Consider the following 25,231-nt stretch of genomic DNA (forward strand, 5'->3'; position numbering starts at 1 on the left):
ATAATAATAATAATAATAATAATAATAATAATAATAATAATAATAATAATAAAATCTACTAAGAATAAAGTAGACATTTTCAGGGCGGACACGGGCTAAGCACAGTCGAGCCCATGCTTGTATCCGTCCTTGAACAGTTGTATTTACTAATCTTTCTTTAATCATCAATAAAAGGGTCGATTGTTTCATAGGAAGAGTTTATCAAAATCCAACACTTCTTCTCCACTTAATTATAATCCAAGACTGCAATTCAAAAACAATGCAACACGAGTATAAATTATTTCGTTGTATAACTCTGCGATATTGAGGGGGGAAAAAGGCAGAAGCTTGACGGGAAAACCACTTACTTCTATTATTAAATATAATGGTATAGAATCCAAAACAATACAAACCAGACAAATCTTGGGTGGAAGATAAAAGAATGTGACCTTGAGCTAAGGTCATTAACTTTGAAATACTAGAAAGACACGATCCTAAACATAATTGCATAGGTGCTGATTTAGTACCTGAGAATAAACTTCAGGAAAATATCTAATTTTCTCCATAGCAAATTCTACTCTTCATTTCCTCAAGCTAGGCAACTTTTCCCAGCTAGCCGTGGGATTTCTTGTTTGGCAAGTTAAAGAGGACGTGTGCGTCGGCCGCCTGCCCGGCCACAGAGATGTGCATTCTTGGGAATGGGGAACTCATCCCTCAATGAATTTGAGTCGGTATATACCCTCAAATAGAGCTGTTGTCCGAGGTACTGTCGAGCCCAAAACTCTGATCTTAGGTTCCACATTCCCACATTGTCAAGTGCGACATAAATTGCCGTCCACGACTTGGGATACACCTGCAAGTACCAACAATAGGAAAATTTTCAGGTCTAGTTATTTTCGTTCGTGGAATTTCTTTTCAATGAGTGTTTGGTACGCAATGTTGAATAATCGTGTTTTAAGCTTCTTCTTTTTTACTTTAATATCGTAAAGTATGGTATGGTCCCGTTTATCGAACAAGCCATGACAGTGTATTGCTAGGAGATTATGAGATTAGAGAAATTTTCATCTCACCTGAGTAGTGCAACGAGAAACTGCATCACGGAGATTGTACTGGTTTCTACTACTGGAAGTCCATTGTCCTCCGTCCATTCTGGATTCGAGACAAAGCAATTACTAAATATGTGTACAGAAGAAATGAAAGATAACAAGCTCAAAATATACGAAAAATGAATGGGTACTACTTTATTTTCCGGTGCTCACCCAACTACAAAGAAGGAGTAGCCATTGAGGTGATAGCTGTGTATAATGTCCTCATTGTTTTCAAAAACGATTTCAATGAATGCTCTGTAATCAGCACCGAGTACGGACGTGTCGAGGTATATTCCTCCACCAGTGGGAGCATCAGAGATACTCCCAACACGAAAAACTCCACCAATTTTGAAATAGTCGGCAATCTTTAGGGGAGTGTCGGCTGGCACAAAGGATACACTGTTGATCGCATATCTCTGTTTACCATTAACTTGGCCAGCAGAACTTGACAGTCTAATAGTTTTTGTAGTGTTTATCATGCCATAATGGTATGAACCTTGTGGATTTGGTCTCGGTCCACTTGCAGTAAGATTAGTCCTAAAATACGAACAATTCACATAAAATAATCACTTATTGATTAATCAAAAAAGGATTAGAATGCTGAATCCGGTGTATAGCTAAATACAAAAAGAAGATGATATTACCTGATCGAGCGAGCCTGGTTTAGCGACCAATCAACTTGGATTGTTGGTCCACCGGGTGGTGGGCCAGAGACTTGAGTATTTGAATTCGCGTAGTGAAGAACTCCAGTCGTAGTAAGTATCTTACTAGTGAAGCGGGAGGACACAACAATGTAGTGGTCCTTAGCTTCTTGATCTGCCGTTATAAGCACAGAGTAAGATTGACCAACGTGAACGTCAAGGGACGAGTACTTAGTTTGAAGAGTATGAGTTCCTTCCACTTCGACCAATGTCATCTTGTGTCCTTCAATGCGGAAATTGAGTGAATGTCGTAATCCAACATTCGATATCCTAAGCCGGTAAGTTTTTCCTGTTATACACATAGCACTGATTTTGATTAGACATAGCAAACAGTTGAGAAATTGGAACAGATTGATCGACTTTTAGCAAATGTAAGTTGCTTAAACAATGCACGTATTTATAGATGACAGTTGACAAACCTTGTTCGACGGTCAAAGAGAAGCCATTGGTACCACGTCCATTAATGAGAATTCCATCTGGGAAAGGCAACTTCCTGCCCCTGTCGAGAATTGCCTTCAAGGCCTATACAGATGAAGATCAAAGCTTGCATCAACTAATAACATCGATTCTAAATGCGAGATCTACTAGCTTATTTTCAAATTCGACCACGAAAGTAACTAATTGCTTATAATCAAACATGCCAAGTTTTCGAGGTTAAATTAGACACGATTTCCATTAAAGTTTTGCTTGCCTAGTGCACATTCCAGTGCGGTCCGTGTCAACAAACAATTCGAAATATCTCGACTTTTTTATAACTGGTCCGAGTCAAATAGCGATAAACTAGACAAGAAAGGTGGGCCCTCAATTAGTCAGATGTGATTCACAAAGCCCAACTTTTATCTGGGCGTCTAAAGAAGTTGGATCATAAGATATCTACCTGTGATGGCGCACTTTCTAAACAGTGGTAAGCTCTTAATTACCAACACTGAAAATTAAAGCTCATGGCCCAAATAAAATTGGCAGCAGCATCCACTTTACTGGCACAACGGCACAAATTAATCAAATTGTAACAATTTATTTCAAACGTGTTTGGATAAATGAAAATAATAACTTATTATTTCTAACTTTTTATTGCTAGTCAATTATTCTAAAAAAATTACTCATTGTATATAAGTGTACTTTTTAACCTTAGCCGAACAAGCTCTAAATTGTTGAGAAAATTTTCAGCTAACCCTGTGCATTTTCAGTGAGGCAGAAAGCAGTGGCCGAAGAATGGGGGAAAAGAATACCGTGTGATTTTTCTTGTACCAATCTCCGATCAAGAGAGTGTGATCGCCGGCAGGATCCGAGAACGGAACAGGAATTCTGGGTCGGCTGAGGATTTTGATGCCTCCAAAACCACCGGCGGCCTTGTGGAATGCGAGCGATGGGAAATAGTAAAAGCTTCCGATTTGATCCTTCACCTGTAGAATGTATGTAAAGTTTTTCCCTGGAGGAATTGGACATGTTGTTCCATATACTCCATCTTCAAATGAATTCCTCCTGTTTTGGATTCCATTCCTGCATTTTTCCCAACCATATTCGTTTCATAATCATTTAAAAAACGTTGGAATTTCAGTTCAAATCAACCACCTAATCATGTTTTTGTTTACTCAACGCTGTCTTACTGTCTTAGACGAAATTCAATGAGTAATCTGTTCTCAACACTGAGAAAAGGGGAGATGACAGGATAACTTTTTGTTTGCAGTTGCTTTGGCTAACTTACACTTTTTTAATTTTAAGTCTAAAAAAAAAAAAAAGTTACCGCTTATTTTCAACATAACTAAAATAAGTTAATTTTTTAAGCTTAGCCAAACATGCAACCCAGCTTTATGCGCCGGACCGCCCAAAGTTAATGTGGGGTAGAGGCCACACGCTGATTTCAGTACTTGTCTTTCACGTGCAGTGCATGCAATGCCAGTCTGAATTTTTTGAATTTGTTTTAATAAATTACTGATCATTTATTCCTAGGACCTCATATACGTAGACAGACATTTTCGTATAAAAATTTTTAAGAAAATTCCTTATCATTAAGAGCATGTTTGGTAAGGATTTTAATTCAATTAACATCATTTTTTTTTACCGTTATTTCACTATTCTAACGGTCATTTTTGAATTCTTCTTTCACAGGTCAGACCTATTTTATCTCTAACGATCAAAAAATCAATTAACAAAATCCCTACCAAATAAACATTAAGGAACTGTTTGGGAGTGATTTTGAAAATTGATTTTTTGACCGTTAAGAGAAAAGTGAGGTCCACCTGTGAGAGAAGAAGTCAAATATGACGGCTGAAATAATAAAATAACGGTCAAAAAATCAATTTTTTTGGTGGAAAAAATCGGGCCCTAATACTTAACAGATACCTAGAAATATCCAAGAATTAGAAATTTTTTATACGAGTTTAATGATTAGCTGGCCAGATAAAGCCTATGTCAATGTTTCTTAAAAAATTACTAATAATTCTTTGTTTAAAATTAAATATTAAATCTAATTAGACATTCATGACTAAAATTCATTAATTATTTAGGTCCCGATTGGGAAGAATTTTAAGAATTGATTTTTTGACCGTTAGAAGAAAAGTTGGATCCGCCTGTGAGAGAAGAAATCAAAAATCACAATTGAAATAGTAAAATAACGATAAAAAAATCAAATTTTTTTGATAAAAAATCCCCCAAACAGGCTGTTATATTTCATGAAATATATATAGTACTTAAAAAATAATTTTAGATGATCACACCAATCCTGTGACATATTCTTTTGAAATTGTGTGTATTTAATTATAGGTGGGAACCGGATCCCAATCAAGAAAAGCGGTGCTAAGTCACAACTTTTGATGAAACAGACCCATCTGGTGTCTGTGGGCAGACTTTCCATCGTGGAACAAAAGTTCAAAAATTTCAGTCTAATATAAAAATAATTTCTTCTCTCATATAGATCACGTCAGTTTTATCATGATACAAATTACAAAATTACGAAATTTAGTACAGATTGAATAGTAATTTTAAAAATTGATTTTTTGATCGTTAGAGGAATATATGAATCCTATATGTGAGTAAAAAATTCAAAAATAATAGTTGAAATAGTAAAATAACGATAAAAAAATCAATATTTTGGAGCGAAAAATTCCTACCAAACGAGGGCTTAGTTTATGTGTAGAATTTTCATGAGAACTAAAATCAATCTGCAAATCAAATCGAATTAGACGATGGTTGACAAGAAATACGTATTGGTTAAAATTGAATTATTGTGAGTAAGTGAATACTACATAAAATAGTGCTGTTTGAACACGTTCAACGACCAAATAGTTTTTTGGTATACTTACTTGACAGGTTTTTATTAGCAATTCTTTGTTTAACTTTTTTTACTGTCAATGAAGGATTGCCAAATATATCCGTGTATAAAAATATATCATTGAATCTATTTTTGTAATAAAACTGTACCACCATGGCACTGGCATGGCATCTAGTTAAGTTCAGGACCCTAATATTTTTAATGCTCACATGGATAACTGTGCTGCCACCAAAATGGGTAGGCGTAAATAATGCTGCACATTGATTGCTTTATGGCCTTCGACAATGAATAATATTATTCAATACCACTAATATCAATGATCAGTTTAAGTGAAAACTGTACAACATTAAATAATAGATTCACTTGTAACGACTCATAATTCATTTAATTAATTAAGCATATAAAGTATAGTTACCTAAATAACTGATGATCTAGTATCTAGATAACACATTATTCTTAACAATTTCCATCTGCATATAGAATGTACCACCTTGTACTGTTGGTGGACCGGACATTTTAGCAGTACGTATGGAATTTTTAGATTGCAAAATGTTACAATAGATTTAGCCCCTGTTTGGCCGTATTCTCATTCTCATTATTTTTCTCTTTTATTTTTAACCACACAATCTTCCATAAAATAATATTATACACAAATAAAAAAAATTTCTTTCTTTTTCAACTACACATTTTTCAAAAAAATATTATTCCAACCATAAAAAATTGGCAAGAATGAGGGCCAAACGGAGGCTTGACAAATTTAAGCTCTTGTTTGAGCCCCATTTTTGCCAAGAAAATACATTTTTGAATAATGTTACGATGTGAAATGTGTGATTAGAAAGTAAGGAAAAGTTTCGAATTTGGGTGTAATATTTTTTCATTCAAGAATATATGGTTGAAATTATGTTAAATCACTGTTTAAAAATGATTTTTTTTTTTTTCCTAAAGAATGTGGCTCAAACAAAGGCTAACTTGAGGTATTTATGGGTCTGCCTTATTTAACCTACTAGAGAGCGTTATGATAAGTTTGGAAAATTCTAAACTTAGTATTGCAAAAAACTAGAAATGATCTGAGATCTATATGAAAAGACTGAAATGCTCTCTGCTTTTATTGCAACCACTAGCAATGGACTTAGATATACGAGTCCCTGAAGGGCAGCATTGTCATTTTGCGAAAGCATTGAAATCATTAAAGTGCTGATTTGCAATTATTTTCTAAATAGACTTTACACAACCCTAATGTTGACATTACAAAACTGGCAATAGCCTGAGTGATATGTGACGACAAATAAGGACAGCATTGTCATTGTCTCAAAGCAGTGTAAGCATTAACCTAGAAGGAAACTCAGAAAATTACCAACACATCCCTCAACTCACATTGGAAAAACCAGCAATAGTACGACATGCGTGAGGACAATGAAGGGCAGCATTGTCAATTGTGAGATCTAGCGCATATAATTTCTTTTGACTAATGATTGGAAAAAATAAAATAAAAAAATGACTGCGTATCCATGAATTGTTCTTACCAGGAAATAAGAAATGGCTCATCTAAGCTGTTAAACACATTGATAATGAGATTGTCATTTGTAACAGAGTAGATTTCAGGTCCAGGAAATTGCCCATTGATCAAAATACCCTAAAAACCAAACAAACAAACAGATCATACACAAATAAGCAATTTGCATTGATTTGTCGCGCTTAAAAGTAACTTTTTTTAACTGCATTTTTCGATAGCATATCTCTACATGACTTAGAGAAAATCCTTTTTAAACGACTGCAAATGAAAACCCACAAATTAGAGATCAAGCTTCTTTACTATAAGTAACAATGAAACAAACCTGTTGGCGAACTCCAAGAGGATAAATGTCACCATATGAAACATTCCATGTAAAAAATCTGTAAGGGTCTTCAGCTCCAGCAATTGCTAAAAGCACGAACATAACTGCTAATTTTAGCAGCATTTTGAAATAAGAATTCGGCTTTTTTTCTTCTGTTTAAATTTGCAAAAAGAATATGGCTGTGGGAAGAAGGGTTTGTGAGGATTTAAAAAGAATAATGTGTTTTGGAGGGTGGGCGGCTATAGTGATTAAGGAAAGTGAATGATGAGGCATGGCATATTTAAAGTGCGGTACAGATACAAAAAGTCAAGGAAGAAAGAGTAAATAGCCGTAAAAGAAAGAAAAGAGAGGGAAAAGAATAAAAGGAAATTGGGAGGAAAATTAAATTCAAACAATGGAAAAGCAATAGGAAAATGAAAGTGTCGGTGCTGCTGTGACGGGGCCCCACATACTCTCTGGTTTTTTATTTTTTTTATCCACAAGTATAGGAAATTTTGAGAGCTTTGTTATCGAAGCTACTTTGCAAAATGTGATCCACTAGTTTCTTTTTTATTTTTTCCATCTTCTAGTGAATACATGCCAAATGTTATTTGTAAATATTTTTTGAATCAAAATTTAAGTACATCGAGTTTGACAAGAGGTCCGTGCATTATTTTATTGGCTGCTGGTCCTTCACCCTTGTGAGAAGTGTGTCAATCGAGCTGTCAAGTTCGGACTGTACAAATGTATCTGCTGCCCATATTTTCTATTGTACTTATACCTTGATTGTTGCTTTTTTCTACCAAGGTGGACAATAGGGATCAATTTGCTTGTTGAGACCTAATTCTCTCTTCATCCATTTAATTTAGGAATGCGAACCATGTGTCTTCCCGTTCGAAAATATTTTCGACAAAGAATATTCTAATGAAAATTAAACATATAACATTAAGAACAATTGTGCAACTATAATAGTCTATTATGTAAGAACCAATCCGCTTCTTTTGAAAGTTCACAGCCAAATTATGAGTAGAGTTATACTACACGTACAGAAAAACTCTCGCAGAATTATTACAGAATCCTACTTGACGCATTATCATTGATTCTTAAATTAAAAATCACAAAAAGGCACCATAAAAGTGCAGGTGCCTATGAAAAAGCCTTGTACGCGGAGAATAATTCTTACGAATAATAAGTTGAGAACTAAGTGTGGATGTCTTGAGGCCAACCCGCACATGCTTTATGTGTATTTTCTAATTTCTACTGGTAGGGATGGATTGAAACATGTGTAGTGTAAACACCTCCAGTTGGGACCTATATCCCTCATAAAACATTTTCCATGTCCTTTCCACTTCCCCACCAACACCATTTGTCCATCTTCAAATTAGTAATCAATCGTCTTCATTCTTGATCTAATTTCTTGTCCATTTTTTAAAATAAACATTTAGGACTTGGTTGACGCAGTTTTAAAAAAATATATTTTGTTAATAATGATTTTTTTTTTTGAAAAATATGATTAAAAAAAATGAAAAAATTATAGATATATGTACATAATTATTTTAACGAAAAATAAAAAAATTGTACCATACATAAACTTAGCACATGCTCAAGTTTTATGGGGTGTGAATCCAAGGAATTCAAATTTTCCATAATAATAATAAGAAAAAAGAAGATGATGATGATGATGATTAGGATACCTAAATAACATAGAACTGAGTTTGAAAATTTATCGCCCCCCGGCGCATAACTCAGTGGTGCAAATGACAGGAGTGAGGTAGTCTCAACCTTACTGACAGTCGCAGTGTAAGTGTTCGATTTCTGAGATATGGAATTGGACTATTTGTAGGCACAATTGTACGGACAAACTCTTGTTCCCTAATCTGTCGAGACACATCCTATGATTTACCTCCCTCACGCTACTCCAAAGACGAGACGATGAGAGCTTTCAAGATTGGGGTTCAACCTTTTGAATTTGAAAAATTATTATTCATATTATTCTCTTCACACGGTGATACGTACTGAAAAAGCACGTGAAAGGGATTTTATTTGTCTTTCCCTTGCAGCTACCGAATAGGAAGAAAGCTAAAATACAAAATTGGGCATTTATTTAAACACTTACGAAATGTCTATCACATGAACGACAAAATACTGACATTTGTTGGTTTACTAGTTTTTTTTTTTTTTTTTGACCTTTCTCGTCTCTAAAGTTTGAAAATCCGCCTTTTGGTGCATGCCCAAAAAATAAATAAATAAAATCACTTAGTTTTATTTAATATTTTCTATTAACTCTATCTAGTATCTATAATTTTTTATCAAGGTCTCATACGAAGAAAGAAATGTGCAATAGATTGACAGAAGCATAAATTTTATTGCATCTTATCGAAGGGTATCGACCCATTGACAATTCATTTCAAAACTTTGTTGCATCCAATAATTTCAATCAATTGAACTTGGTGAAAATGAATTCATGTAAACGATTTCAAATAGTCAAATTTATTCAAACTGAAATTTAATATTTTTTTTTCATATTATCTCAAGTTTACTCCAAATAAAGCTTACCCCGTGTTTGATTTTACTAAAAAAATTTCCGCGGATTTACCTCAATGCCTTAGGATATGATGCTAAAAGTCCCGAACTGAGGGAAAGCTCTAGGGAAGAACCCCTGCGCACAAAAGTGGAAGGGAAAAACAAAATTCGTTCTGCTTTCTCTAATAATATGGCAAGGCTATGAAGTATTTTAGTGTATTCCAATCTTTTTTCAGTTGGATCTGGGCATCTTGTTATTGTTTACCCTGAAACAACTGTATACTTTTTATAGATTTTAATAAAAGTTAACAAAATGTGATTGAAAAGTGGATAAAAGTTGTAGATCACATGAAATATATTACAAAAATTAGCCCATATTTGGTATAGATTATGTGGAAAATGAATTTTCTAGAGAACAAGTAGTTAAAAAAATAAAAATAAAAAACAAAAAAAAATTACGGATTACATGTAAAATTATTTTATTGAAAAATATTTTGTTGAAAATGAGTTTGAAGAAGAATGATATTTTAAAAATTGGACGACAAAAATAGACTTTAATATGTTGTTTTAGTTGTCTACTTTTCCATATATAAGGTTTTTGGTCAATAATACGATTCTAATTATACTAAAGTCAACACATTATTGGAGATTTACCTGGGAACAACTCATCCCACGTTCAACTCAGGAGACAGCTAATTATAATTGAGACACAAGTGCCCACAGTCAAACTCACACAAAAAAATATTTTGCCCTTTTGGTTGTGGGAGAACCTTCTTTTGAAAATCATTTCTCTCTACATTCACTTGTGACAATATATTCTCATTTTAACATTATTTTTCCCCACTTCATCAACACATATTTTACACAAACATCACTTTTCAAAAAATTTCTTCCACATAAGCACTTAATAGCCACTAGCCGAAAAATTAAATAAACGTCATAATTGGTTATATTTAAGTACGTCGATTTAAGATTGGATAAAGATAATTTGACTATGTACTTAAATTATGTAGGACATTACTATATATATATATCAAGATTTACATAATAGATTGCATAATGTCACATATCACTATATCATTTGTCAATTTAAAATATAGTCTATTTGTTATCCAATCTTTTCTCTCCACATCATTTTTATGTAATCCCTTATGTAATATTTTTATATGCAAATAGCATAATCCAATTATGTAACAGCTCTAAAGTATGCAACCAAGTAATGTTGTTTAAATTAGATCGCTACCATTAAAATGAGAATTCAAGAAAGTGTAATTAGTCATTAGATGGATGGATACATTTTATTTTTTGATAGATCATATACATTCCATAACTTTCATGCTTGTTAAAAAAAATAATAATAATAAATCAACGACAATACCTTTGTCGACCTTAATTATCCTAGTTAAATTTAAATCTTCAAAATACACCCTAAGACTATCACATTTTTCATACATTGCAAAGCGAATGCTGAAATATTTTAATGCTCCAATCAGGGTTAGATAAAAGCACGGGCTCGACTGGACTATAGCCCTTATCTGCCCATGCAAATGTCCACTTTATTTTTAGTATTTTTTTTTAATTAAGATAAATTTATGTATATTTGTATTGTAACTTGTATTAAAACTCAAAGTTGGATCTGTCACTGGTTCTAAATGTACCTAAACAACGTCTCTTAATTGATAAGTATGCATTGCTTATTTAAAACTTAAAAGCATAAAATGTAAGTGGTCGTGTTATGTGGCTGAATTTGTGTAGACGTAAATGGTAAGGCTAAGGAACCAGTGTCCCCTCCGCCATCATTTTTTTTGCATTGCGTCTGCCGTGATTGCAGCCATTACTGTACATGATTTCAACGCGGCTCCTTTTCAAAGTATTCATATTATGGAGAGATTGGATCGGCCAGCTTGTGCAAACGCGGTTATGGCACCTAATTGAAAATTCGAATAATTCACCAGTTTAGAGAATGTGCGTTACAAGATAGCGTAATAAAATAATGAACTCGTCGATCATATATAAACGCTTCTAATATCATATTCATTCATTCATCGGAAATTAAGTTCAAAATCTTGTTGAAATTGATTTTCGATATTATTTTTAAATTTGAAAAGAAGGTATTTGCCATCCACTCATGAATCCATTCCTTCGACGGGTGGTCATAATATTCAACAGACTACTCCACTTTTACATTGATTTAGAGCTTGTTTAGGAGTGATTTTGAGAATTGATTTTTTGACCGTTAGGAGAAAAATGAGATCCACCTAGAAGAGAAGAAGTCAAATATGACGGTTGTAATAGTGAAATAATGGTCAAAAAATTAATTTTTTGGAGGAAAAAATCACTTCCAAACAAACTGTTAAGATTATAGAAAGTATTACATTAATAGAGACAAGATCGCTTGAATTTTGAAACTTTCAAAAAAACTTGATGGTAAAATACCAAACCACAAAATCTAAAATTTAACTTATACAATATAAATGAATTTAATATTCTCTATATTACACTGTTAAAAATATCTAAGTATGAACGCAGACAAAGAATTATTAAATTTAAAAGCCAAATGCTTCAAAATAATTAGATGGATGAAGTAGTTCGGGTTTGTTAGAAGGGACTAAAAGCCATTACAAAATTGATTGGATGAAGCCAGGCATGTAGGGCCTAATAAATCTCAATTAGTGCGCATATATATAATATGTTACGCCAAAACTTTACATCAAGATTTCAAATAATAAAGTTGAGACATCTAATCAAAAGAAAGAAATTGATCGCACGGTTGAGGAAATTTTACACTTGATAATAAAATAGAAAAAAGTGTCATGTAATTATTGCACTAAGGTGGGGGAATTTAAATTTGAAATGTTGATAATTTAATTAAGCCCTTGTTTTATTTGAACCTCATTCTTATCAAAAAAATACATTTTTAATAGTATATCGATAAAAAATGTGTGATTAAAAAATAAAGAAAATTTGTGGGTTTAAGTGTAATATTATTTTAATGAAGAATGTGTGATTGAAATGAAGTCAAATCACTGTTAATAATGTATTTTGATGAAAATAATGGAGCTCAAACAAGTGCTAAGGATTAATAGTAGAAAACCTCCCTAAAAATATTATCATGTGCGATATACCTCATATCTATTAAAAATCATAGAAAACCCCTTGTTTGAAACATGAAAAATCCTACTGTTAAGATCAGTTAGGTAACCGTTAAAAAAGAGGGGAAAAAAATGCCAAAAATAAAATGGGATAATTACAATTTTAGTACCCAATCTTTTTATTTTTTTACAAATTAAATTCAATTTTTTTACAATAAAGCTATACGTACAGAAGCTTCTTCACAGAAGCTCTACAAAAATTCAAAAAGAGGTGATGTGTTGCCGTGTGGTAAAAGGAAAAAGGAAAGGAACTGAAAAAGAAAAGGACGGCTGGTTTGGAGGGAATTGCTTATAAATTCAATAAATTACTTATGTTTTTATTTTAATTTTCGGGCTCATTACGAAATATTAAACGAAGTTGAAATATTACATTTTTAATATCATTTTAAAGTACTCATGACATAGCATTCCACGTCGTTAACGGGGCACGAAACGACCAATCGTAGCAAATGTCATGGACCGTCAAAGTAGCTCGTTCCAAACTAATATTTAATATGTCTTTCTAAATTTTTCCAGTGACACAAGATGACAGCAACAGTAGTTGTGGAATTGTGAAATATAATGTGTTCACGATATTTTTTCTTTATTTAACTTAATCATTTAAAGTATTTTCAAATTCATGTTGCTGCTACTGTTATTTATGAACTAAGTTGATGGCGGGAAAAATGGGTGAAGTGGGTGAGAACAATTTTATCCTTGTTTATGGAAAGAAAAAGGTATTTTTGTATTTAATTAACGGAAAAACTGATGGAATATGGACGGAAGGACGTCCAGCCCAAAGAAAGGTTGAAATGAGGGCAAAAATGCCAAAAAATGAAAGATAGAGACGTTTTCCACAATAGACTTGAAAGGTAGGGACGTTTTGTGCCAATTACCCGAATCTTTAACGGAAAAACTGACGGAATATGGACGGAAGGACGTCCAGCGCAAAGAAAGGTTGAAATAAGGGCAAAAATGCAAAAAAATGAAAGGTAGGGACGTTTTCCACAATAGACTTGAAAGGTAGGGACGTTTTGAACTAAGTTGATGGCGGGAAAAATGGGTGAAGTGGGTGAGAACAATTTTATCCTTGTTTATGGAAAGAAAAAGGTATTTTTGTATTTAATTACCGGAAAAACTGATGGAATATGGACGGAAGGACGTCCAGCCCAAAGAAAGGTTGAAATGAGGGCAAAAATGCCAAAAAATGAAAGATAGGGACGTTTTCCACAATAGACTTGAAAGGTATGGACGTTTTGTGCCAATTACCCGAATCTTTAACGGAAAAACTGACGGAATATGGACGGAAGGACGTCCAGCTCAAAGAAAAGTTGAAATAAGGGCAAAAATGCCAAAAAATGAAAGGTAGGGACGTTTTCCACAATAGACTTGAAAGGTAGGGACGTTTTGTGCCATTTACCCATTCCCTCCAAGCAGCTGTCCTTTCCTTCTGCCAACAATTCCTTTCCTTTTTCCTTTTCCCACACGACGACACATCACCTTTTTTGAATTTCTATAGAGCTTATATACGTGTAGCATTATTGATTTTTTTATATATGTCACCTACAATTCCAAAACTTTAAAACTTTATTTTTCACCACACCCCAACTCGCCTCACTCACCTCACCTCGCATCACCTCATCCCACTTCATCTTCTTCCTCTTCCCCACGCCCCCCCCACAACCCCAACCCCCATCAGAAAAAAAAAAAGAAAAAAGAAAAAAGAGGTTTCTGTCCTTCAAACCCCATCACCGCCGATACCATCGTCGGCTGGCCACGGTGAAAAATAAATTGCCTTTCGAAATTTGTCCATTGGGGGTGGTCAATACCCGTTCCGCCAGTTTTTCCTTATTATCGAACCAAACTCATTATAAACCTGGAACAAGACGGTGGTTTCATGTAACAGCCAGTCAACAAAATGCAACTCCTTTACATTGAATCAAATAGTGGGATGTTTGTATACACACATACAAACCCAGAGGTTTCAAACTCACTACAACTTAAACGGAAATATTAGCTATGCTCAATAGTAACAATGGACCATCCGTTAATTTACTTAAAACATTGTAGAAGTCCTAAAGAAAAATTCATATTTAAAAATTCCAAGTAAATTACGAAAACTGTTGGTGCATTTTGATATTATAATTCATTCATTATATTTTCTTTCAATAGTTGTTTATAGGTTTTGAGAGTTAGAAAAGTGAAGAGATTGGATGTTTATACGTTTATGAAAGGTGAAAGGGTTCATATGTTTATGACACCTCTTTATTTTGGGTGATCTATTTTTACCTATAAATTGGATCATTCCCTGATCATTAATCATCACCACCACAACAATTATTTTTCTTTTAGCTTTTTTCCTTATATTCTCACTCATTTTTCTTGAGAGATTATTGAGCAAAGAATGATGTTTCTTTTAGTGGAGCTTTGATCTCAACTACTTGTGCAGAGTTCGTTCGAGCCATACGACGAATGGTCGGACTGTTGTATCCTAGAGGGAACAAGTTATAGAGAAGTTCTGTTGCATCGTGTTTTAGGCTTTGCCAACCATAAAGGCTTGAAATATCCATAAAGAGAGTGAGATATCCGCGCCTAAATCCATCTGATTTCATTATCTTCCTATTCATTTTGTAACTCCATTTTTTATTATTGAAAATTTACCAACAATTTTAAGGAGACTCAAATAAATGGAGTTAGCAACTGAGAAGCCTGTTGACAACGTCAGAGATCTCAACAAGCCCTTTCATTCTAAGGGAACTCATTTTAAGCGGTGGAAGAGCAAAGTCCATTTTTACCTCGGTCTTCTCAAAGCCTCTTACATCCTCACCGAGAAGAACCCAAATAAGGTCTCTACAGAAAATATGAACGTAGAGGAACTTCAAGCTCATCAAAGTAAGGTAGAAAAATATAAAAGAGATGAGTATAATTGTCGGTGTTATATCTTGAATTGCCTAGCGAATAATTCGATTATTACAATACTACTTACTCATCTGCAAAGAAAATATGAAAGCTTTACATATAAATATGATATTGTGGAAGCAGGTGAAGAAATACACTACTAGTCGCTTTTTTCGCTATCAAATGGTGGAAGAAAAATTTGTAGCAGCACGAGCACAAGATTTTCAAATGATTGTAGCAGAGGTTAGATCTGAAGGCATCAAAATTTGGGACAACCTTGTGGCTACAATCATTGATAAACAACCGCCATTATAGAGAGAGTTCCAAAAGTCATTGCGCCTTAAGTAGAAAGAGACGTCCTTGGAGACATTGACTATTTTCTTCCACGTAGAGGAGGAAGCTAAAGGCCAAGATTCACTGTTGACATAATAAAACAATGGACATTCTTGCACGAAGGTAAATTTATTTGTTGCAAATAATCACTTGCCCAATAACTAGTTTTCTGGAAATAGCCAGTTGAAGCCAAGAAAGAAAAAAATGAAAATTTATGATAAACCTCACAATTTAGGAAACTTGAACCAGAAGAATAAGAACCAAGGCCCTCCTTCTCAAAATCAAAGTTATAATGTACCTTTTTTCTGTGGCGAAAGTGGGCATACTGCTCGAAATTGTAGATTTCGAAAACAGTAGCCTTTTCTCAAGCTAATTAACCAAAGAGCAACTTGTGGCAATGTTAAAAGACATTAACATATATAGTATGTTGAAGGATGGTGAACAGATTACGATGCCAATAGGCATGTCTGCCATGATAAAGATTGATTCAAAATTTACACTCCCTTCGAGGAAGAGAAAAACATCATGCTTGATTATTCTAGCAAAATCAAGATTTTTGAGAGTGGTGAGGTTGAATTGAAATTCACATTGGGACGTGTGCTTACTTTGAAAGATATTTTACATGCACCTTCGGTGAGGTAGAATTTAATGTCAAGTTTTCTTCTTAATAATGATTGTTTTAAATAGACTAAGAAATCTAATCAATATAATATATGGGTAAAAGATATGCTTGCGATGGAATGTTCAAATTGAATATTGAGAGTAATAAAGCAAAATCTACTTTTGTTTACATGCTTTATTCTATGGCATGCTTTTATGTCATAAAATCAGTAGATATGCGGGAGTCATCGGTAGTTTATAATTACTCCCATAACTGAAAAACGATTTCAAAAAAAATGAAATTTGCAATAAAGCAAAAATTACAAAGAAGGCTCATATAAGTGTTGAAGGAAATATTGAATTATTTGAATTAATCCATAACAATTTTTGTGAATTTGAATGAATTTTAACTCATGGAGGAAACGGATATTTTATCATTGTTATTGATGATATTTCAAAATATACTTATATTTATTTATTAAAAAATAAAAGTGATGCTTTTGATAAATTTAAAGTTTTCCTCCAAGAGGTTGAAAATCAATTAGGTAAAAAAAAATGCAAAAGACTTAAAAATGATAGAGGCCAAAAGTATGATTCTATTACTTTTAATTCTTTTATTCAGTCTTTGAGAATAATTCACGAGACTACTCCACTATATTCACCTGCATCTAATGATACAGTTGAAAGAAAAAAATAGAACTTTAATTAATTTGACAAATGACATGCCTATGGAGTCAGGTGCTTCTTCAAATCTTTAGGGCAAAAATCTGTAAGTGCATGTTATGAGTTGAATAGTGTGCCCCCACAAGAAAACAGAAATCACACCTTTTGAGCTGTGGATAATGTCTAAACCAAGTTTGGGATTTTTAGGGCTTGGGGTTGTTTAGCTTTTGTAAGGCTAACAGATCTTAAAATATCAAAAAAGGGTATTAGAACTATCACTTGTATTTTTCTTATATAACAGTAAATAGTACAATTTACAGATTCTTAGATATAGAAAATAATATTATTTTTGAGTCAAGTGATACTATTTTTCATGAAAATTAATTTCCTTTCAAAATAAAAAATAGTTGGGGACGAAAAATTAAGAAAAAATATTTTGTCACAACCAAGTTCTTCTATTTCTTTTTCAAATCAAGAAAATTTTAAAATTGCGCCTAGGAGGAGTAAAAAGCTAGAGTTGAAAAGGATTTTGAGCTCGACTATTGTGTTTTCAACACTGAGGAGACTCCACTTTCTTTATAAGAAGCTTTTACTTTAGCTGATGTTGAATTTGGGAAGATGCTGTAAATGATGAGATGGATTCTCTAATCTCCAATAACATTTGAAAATGGGTAGAATTACCACCGGGTTGTACAATTGATAAATTTAAGGCTAGATTTGTTGTAAGAGGATTTAAATAAAATGCTAACCTTGATTTTTTCAATAATTTTCTCCAATAAATAGAGTAACATCCATTAGATTGTTGATTGTTGTGGCTGCAATTTATAATCTTAGAATTTATCAAATGGATGTAAAAATTGCATTTGCATTTTTGAATGAAGATCTAGAGAGGAAATTTATATGGATCAACTTGAAAGCTTTGTAAAGTCTGGAAAAGAAAGAAAAATTTATAAATTGAATAAATCCCTATATAACTTTGAAATTTGATTACTGCACGATTAAAAATAGTTTTAAAACCAACGAGTGTGATCAATGCACATATTACAGATCTTCAAAATATGTTGAGAAAGATGATTCAGTATTACAAAATATGTAGTCGAAGAAAGGAAAAATAATCGAAGAGATCGAATTCTTACATTCCAATTGGTCGTCCCTTTGGTTTGTTAAGTATCGATTTTCTATTTGGTATATAGGATCCAATTTAGAAGAAAGACAAAATCATATTTTAAATTCCATATTAACACATCACTTTTTTGAAGTCTTTGATTTCTAGCCTTCAAATGGGGCTAGTACCCCTCTCTTGATCTTAGACATATCATTTGATCTAAAATGATCCATTTCTACGTGTAATAACAAATATTTGTCGAAAAAAAATGAATATCTACAATAAAGCAAAGATATGAGTATATCATATCTTGGTGTGAAGTGTGTGTAATGATGATTAATGTGAGACTTTGGTGTAAAAAAATAAAAATAAATAAAATAAAAATCCACCCCATTTTGCCCACCTTTTTCTTTTACACCAAATTCTTGTTTCATCTATATCCTTAATTTTTGTGTAAAATTTATTGTTAAAAACATTTCCAATAGTTACACCAAATTTAGCTACCAAATTTTACACAAAATTTGCTGTTACTATTGGAGACGCTCTTATAAAAACTTGACCATCCATAATTTTTCTCCATCTTTTTATATATTACTTGTTTCATAATTTCTTCTCTGAACAAGGATTCTATTGACAAATTAAAGGGAATTGACGTCAATTCCCAAAATGTTCTTAATTATTATTATTATTATTATTATTATTATTATTATTATTATTATTATTATTATTATTATTATTTATTTATTTATTTATTTTTTAAATCTTTGTACTGCACATGCACGTGATTTGTTATTTTTTTTCTTAAAAATGAAATTTTATTTTTTTGAGTTTTACTTTCATGTTATTTTTATCGACAAATAAACTTTTTTGGAGACAATGAAATGTGGAGTTAGGTTGCGTGTATTTAAGCCGATTTTTGTTATTGTGAACAATATTTTAATATTTAATTCAAAAAGTTTTAGATCATAAATCTTATGTCCTGCTTGAGCCTCAATAATTTGAAGTAATGTATTATGAAATAGTGATCGATGGAGAATGTATGATTGAAAATGAGTATTTCACAAAAAAAGAATGTAGTATATGTAAAAGAATGAGACTCAAACAAGAACTTATACGTAAGCCGATTTCGCACATCACAAATCAAAAGAGGTTGGAATTCGTGTAACTCAGCAAATGGGACGAAGCATAACCATTTACTTTTTGCACGAGATTAGCTAGATGAGACACATAAGAAAGATAAGCAAAGTAGACGGTTATTTATAAGCATTTTATAATTTGGACAATAGTGATGAAGGAAATGGAAATAAAGAAGAAGAAGAAGTAGAAGAAAATCTGTGAAAATGAAACAAAATTGGAGAACGGACACTCACCGAAATAAAGTTAGTTTACTACTACATAAGAACTAAATAAATTATTGTTTATTCAATAAAGTTGAAAATAAAAATAAAAAATTCATATAATTCAAATAGTAAGAAATTTACTTAAAAACAACTTTTGATCTATTTTCAGTTTAGCCTAAACTTTCATAATTTTCATGAGCTTAATTTTACCATTATTTCTAGAATTGAGAAATTGTTTAGTAATTGAATCTAAGTATACTGATTGATGATTTTTTCTGTTCATAATTTTCTTTGACCCTTCAAATACGGCCACTGTATTCATAAATCATATATACACCCATAATTTCACATTTTCCATTTTTTATTTTTTTGGACGTACTTTTATTGGTAAACGTTAGTAAAAAAAATAAGACAATCTTAAAACATGACAGATAATATTACATATTGGTCCTAAATATATGTGAGAAATTTAGTAACAAAAATACAACGAGAATTCGCGTATTGAACCAGCCATTGAATTGACTAAGGCTCTTTGATATGAATTAGGTTTCGGGGATGGAGCTTCGCAAGTTAATTGTTTCAATGTTCACTGAATTTAGGTTCATATCTTTAATTATTCACTAAAGTTTAAAATATTGAGTTTTTGCCATTGAACTTTGAAAATATTGTACGTTACTCTAACCTTCTTGACGAACCGAGGAGCGTAGAGAAATGTGAGATGGTTCATTCTACTAAATAAGAGTATACGTTCGAGAAGAAGGGATGTATATTTTTTGTAGAGTAGATACAGAAGGGTAACTACCGTCTCAAACTTTTAATGGAATTCTTGGTGTGGCTAACGGAATGCACACGTGGCTCCCCATCACACCTATAAATTTTGAGATGGTCAAATTTTGGAAAATGTCCTCTATTTTCACTTAACTTTTGAGATTGTTGAATTTTAGCCACTGAAATTTGAAAAAGTCAAACTCTGGCCTCTAAACTTTGAAAAACGTATTCTATTGCTCACTATAAATTTAAATTTAACCACATATTTATACAATAAAATATTTTACACGTAAACCCACTTTTTTTCTAATTCTTTAACCATACATTCTCCAATAAATCACTACTTTTAGAACTTTTTTTTTTAAATAAATAGTGGTCATCAAATAGGGCTAAAATTTGTTGTTAAAATCCAAATTTAATTTAATATTTACAATAAATATTAAAATATATTGTGTGTTTCATTACAATTAGTAGTCGCTTCCTTTACACAACTTTCCAAACACTATCTACACTACTAAAAATGATTACTCGGTTACACAGTAGTTAAATTTAAATATAATTTTTTTTTTAACATTTTGAATATATTTTCATCATAATATTTGAATTTTGCAACTAAACACACAATAAATTTGTTTTTTGTTAAATAAAATTAAATTCAAATCTTAACAACGATTTTTAATTAAATCCAAATTTATTGTAAGCCATAGAAGACATTTTTTAAAATTTTATGGCAAAAACTTGACCATACTCTCTGAACTTTGAGGTGTTCGAATTTTGGCCGTTAAAATTTGAGATGTTCGAGTTTTTAAATAGTGATTTTTTAGAGAAAGTGTGGTTAATAAGTTAGTAAAAATTTTGAGTTTACGTGTAAAATATTTTATTGTATAGATATGTAATTAAATCCAAATTCATAGTGAGCAATGGAAAGTGTTTTTCAAAGTTTAATGATCATAGTTCAACGTTTTTTGAAATTCAGTGGCCAAAATTCGACCACCTCAAAGTTCATTGAGTAATAGAAGACATTTTTCAAGGTTTAGCAAATGAAATTTGACAATCTTAACTTTTAAGTGTGATAGGGCGCTATGCATTTCATCAGCCATGTCACAAATTTCATAAGAGGTTCAAAACGAAAGTCATGCTAGTGAGTAACATAAAATATTTTTAACTCGAGCTTTGCGATGATCTTCTTGTGTTTTTTTATATTTGCTATAAATCTCGGTGGTGATTTTGGAGAGAGAACATTAAGACAGAGGGTATTTTAGAGCGAGAGAATCTTTTTGAAAGAGAGTTTTTTTGGTGATTGGATTGTTATAATATCAGGATTGCAGGTGAGCTTCGTATTTATAAATGTTGAGGTGGGTGCTTTTGACATAGCAATAACCAACTGCCTCAAACACCTTTCCCCGTCAATCGATCGAGTCTTGTTTTGCTTAGGTAATCGATCGAGGTCATATCTATTTCAAGAGTTTAAATCAATTGATCACTAATCATCATTATTACCATCACATTGTTACATATGGATAGATGATGAACATCACTCTAAATAAATAGAATTACTTCATCGAATTATATTCTTTGACCAAACTTCGATTTTTTCAATATTGAATTAGACTGTTTATTCTAAGCAATATAAGAGAGTTATTGAATGGTAGTAAATATGATAGTCATAATATAGTAAGAACTTTCACTTAAGGCAAATCTTCAGAGGGCATGCATGTGCAACATGTATTAGAACTTAATGAAACTCTAAATCTCAAAAACTTGAAAATTTAATTATTTTATTGTCAAAATTCTTCAGTCAAATCACGAAAAGAATAATAAAGTGTGGAACATGCCTTAATTCAATGAGAATGATTCTTTGTTACTAAATCTTGATTCGAGATCTTGAATCTTAGTTATTAATTGCAATCTCTTCATGTTTGACTTCTTAATCTTTGATTTTAAATATTGCCTCTTTTGATTCTTGAATTCTTGTTCTTAACTTTGGCTTCTTGCTTCGCAATCGTCATTGCTTCAATATATATATATATATATTCATAAGTACTTCGCTTATTATGAAATACAATCATAATGGATCAGGTCTCTACACATATTTAGGCCTACCTTGTTTTAGATGCCTAAAGCCTATACTTTTGATTTTTTTTATTAGATTACTTTAAATAGGCCAATCTTACAATAACCTTTAATACACAATTAATTACATATGTAGGTCTACATAACATATTAAATCCCAATTATCTCCTACTTGGGCCACATATATTACCTCAAGATAAAAATTGTTTTTAATGTCCAAATATCATTTTTAAAAATCAGTGTTATATTTGATCAAAACATTGCAGTGGAATGACTTTTAATGCACAAAAATTATTTTTAACGCATAGAAAGATTTTGAACTTAACCATTCGTTGCCAAATATCAAAGTGTTAGTACCTTTTAATTTTATTTAAGAAATCAATTTTTTGCTCTGAAGTCTTAAGACTTCTCATCTTGATCTTTCTTTGATGTCGTCTCTCATGTTCTTGATCTTGATCTTTCTTGGCGTTTATCTTCTAAGCTCTCATTTCGAATAATTTGACTTGAATGATTAACTTTAACTTTGATCTCCATTTCAAGTCCGATATATACTGCTTGATTGATTTTAACATTGAACTATCATCACTTAAAATAAATTGTTAGAAACAATATTAATCTTATTTGTTATGATAAAAACATTGAGAATGAAGTCAACCATATGTCAACAATTTTCCCATATGATAAACAAGATGAATTGCAAGGTAAAATTGAACAATTTATATCAAAGAAATATACATTATAAATTTATTATGTAATTCGTATTCCCCCTTTCTTTTACAAATCAATAACAATATATTCAAAGCATACATTCATTCTTTTCCTCTTATTCATATATTCTAAGCATATTATATTTTCAATTCAAGCATGCATAATCATCTCACTTCATTTCCCCTCTTTTGGCACAAACAAAAAGATTTAACATTTATGATCAAAACATGACCATAGAAAAGAATTAAAGATTTTTCCATTTCAATGCTTTTCAAATCTATCTTACTCAATTTTCCATTTTAGAATGAACTAAAAAAAAAATGTAGAACATATGAAAGGAAGAGTATGTCATATAAGATCAATGCTTTAAATCAACCATAAAAAATAATAATATATTCCCCCTCAATTAAGTACAAGATGTCAAATATATACAAGTTTAAATAAGAGGATAATCATTACTTTATAGTAAAAATATTAATCAAAGTATGAGCGATGAAATGACTAAAGTATAATTCATTTAGGAAAAATTTATATACATTCCACCCAATTATGCACATAGAATCAATCAGACATTTAGTATGAATTTAATTTAGCCACATACTTCAAATTCATTGATAATTCCCAAATTTTCTTTAGTGTTTAAGATAAAACATTTGCAACCAAACAATTTTAAGTAAACTATTCTCATTTAGCATAGTCCAAGTCATTTCTTGTGATGTGCGATTTTTCCTTTCTAGGAGCCAAGAAATAGCCATCAATTTTAAACATCCCCAAAATAATATTATCAAATTCTCCATCAGGATCACTTCAAACATATAATAGTGTATCCTTTTCATTTTGAACCTTTTACAAAGATGTTTAAATGATTCAAAGTTTCGTGCTTTAGGTTAAAAAATAGGACTCAAGTGAATCTAGAAAAGTCATCAACAACGACAAAAATATAAGACTTATCATTTGAGCTTATGATTCTAGATGGTCCAAAATGATTCACATGAAGAAATTGAACATGTTTTATAGTCAAAGAGTATTGCTTAAATTAGAAAGAACTCTTCACTTGTTTCCAAATTGACATGTATCACATACTTTTACTTTCTCAAATTTCAAATATGGGCATACCTTTAACAAAACAATTTTTGAAAATATTTGAAAGTAGGTCCATGCAAACATGACCTAATCTTCTATCCCACAATCAAGTATCTTATATTTGATAAACACTTTTCTTTAATTTCAAACTCAATATCTTATATTTGATAAACACTTTTCTTTAATTTCAAACTCAATGTTTATGATATAAACATCCTTATTTCGACTTTCAGGAAACATAATCTCTTTTGATGTAGTATCCTCAATAAAGCATTTGGAATAATCAAATTATGTGATAACATTTATCACACAGTTGACTAAAAGCTAAATAGATTATGTTTAATATTATCTATTAAGAGAACATTTTTCAATGACGGAAGATTGGCAATTACAAATATTTCCAAATTTTTTTCTTTTGGGATTTTTTTAAAAGTATCATGACCACCATCCTTCTTTTTGAAACTCGTCATTAAGATTGAACAATTGATATCAAAACATAATAGATTACATTATATATCATAGAATATTTCAAATACATAAAACTTGCTTTATGCTCAACTGGACGTCCTCTTGAAAGATCCAGACATCTGCATAGGAAAGTTCCAACTTTCTCTAGATTCGGACGATGGAGTCCTTACGTCCATTTTCCCATTTTTAATAAAATTTTAGAGTTTATGATCATAAAGGCATAATGCAATAGTTTTATCAACCAAAGAACACATAAACATATTAATCAAATATTTCAATTTCATCTAGAATTTTCGAACCTCTTCGAATATGTGAAAATCTATCAAGAGTTAGAGGCTTAGTAAAACTATTGGCCAATTGATTTTACGAATAGCTAGTAAATCAAAGTAGGTACCTTTGGATGTTAAAGACCTAACGTCTTAGTGCTAGTAAGATATCTAAAAAACCACTTTTCGGTACAAATGTACTATTCTTTATGATTAAATTAAAATATAGCACATAAGCACATTCTAAATAAAACATCAGGTCAACTAGCGGTTAAGTAAAAGGAATTCGATCCTACCTCTATATTTTGTTATGTTCACGAATATACATTGACCATCCAATTTGATTGATGAACAATTCAGAGTGTTCATTAGCTTCAATTCTTTCATTTTGAACTCCATTCTTTCTTTTTGAGAATAGA

The 25,231-nt window shown here is 31.7% G+C and overlaps 1 protein-coding gene across 1 annotated transcript; it reads right to left on the bottom strand.

Annotated features, from left to right (window-relative positions):
• Positions 1-327: 327 nt before the first annotated feature.
• LOC111367580 (L-ascorbate oxidase homolog) lies at positions 328-7,152 on the bottom strand. The gene is made up of 8 exons (XM_022988531.1): positions 6,875-7,152; positions 6,563-6,672; positions 2,998-3,268; positions 2,188-2,290; positions 1,712-2,057; positions 1,239-1,604; positions 1,050-1,128; positions 328-832 (listed from the first exon to the last, which is right to left on the bottom strand). The coding sequence occupies exons 1-8, from the start codon at positions 6,995-6,997 to the stop codon at positions 620-622; spliced, it is 1,611 nt and encodes a 536-aa protein (XP_022844299.1). The 5' UTR covers positions 6,998-7,152; the 3' UTR covers positions 328-619.
• Positions 7,153-25,231: the final 18,079 nt, after the last annotated feature.

This window comes from Olea europaea, chromosome 18 (genome assembly GCF_002742605.1).
Source record: "Olea europaea var. sylvestris chromosome 18, O_europaea_v1, whole genome shotgun sequence".
In the NCBI taxonomy this organism is placed as follows: domain Eukaryota; kingdom Viridiplantae; phylum Streptophyta; class Magnoliopsida; order Lamiales; family Oleaceae; genus Olea; species Olea europaea.

Coding starts and splice junctions, on each gene's coding strand:
- LOC111367580 (XM_022988531.1), bottom strand. CDS start 6,997: ATGCTGCTAAAATTAGCAGTTATGTTCGTGCTTTTAGCAATTGCTGGA. Junction 1,129..1,238: donor TACTCCTTCTTTGTAGTTGG/GTGAGCACCGGA, acceptor TCTCGAATCCAG/AATGGACGGAGGACAATGGA. Junction 833..1,049: donor TTTCTCGTTGCACTACTCAG/GTGAGATGAAAA, acceptor TGGTACTTGCAG/GTGTATCCCAAGTCGTGGAC.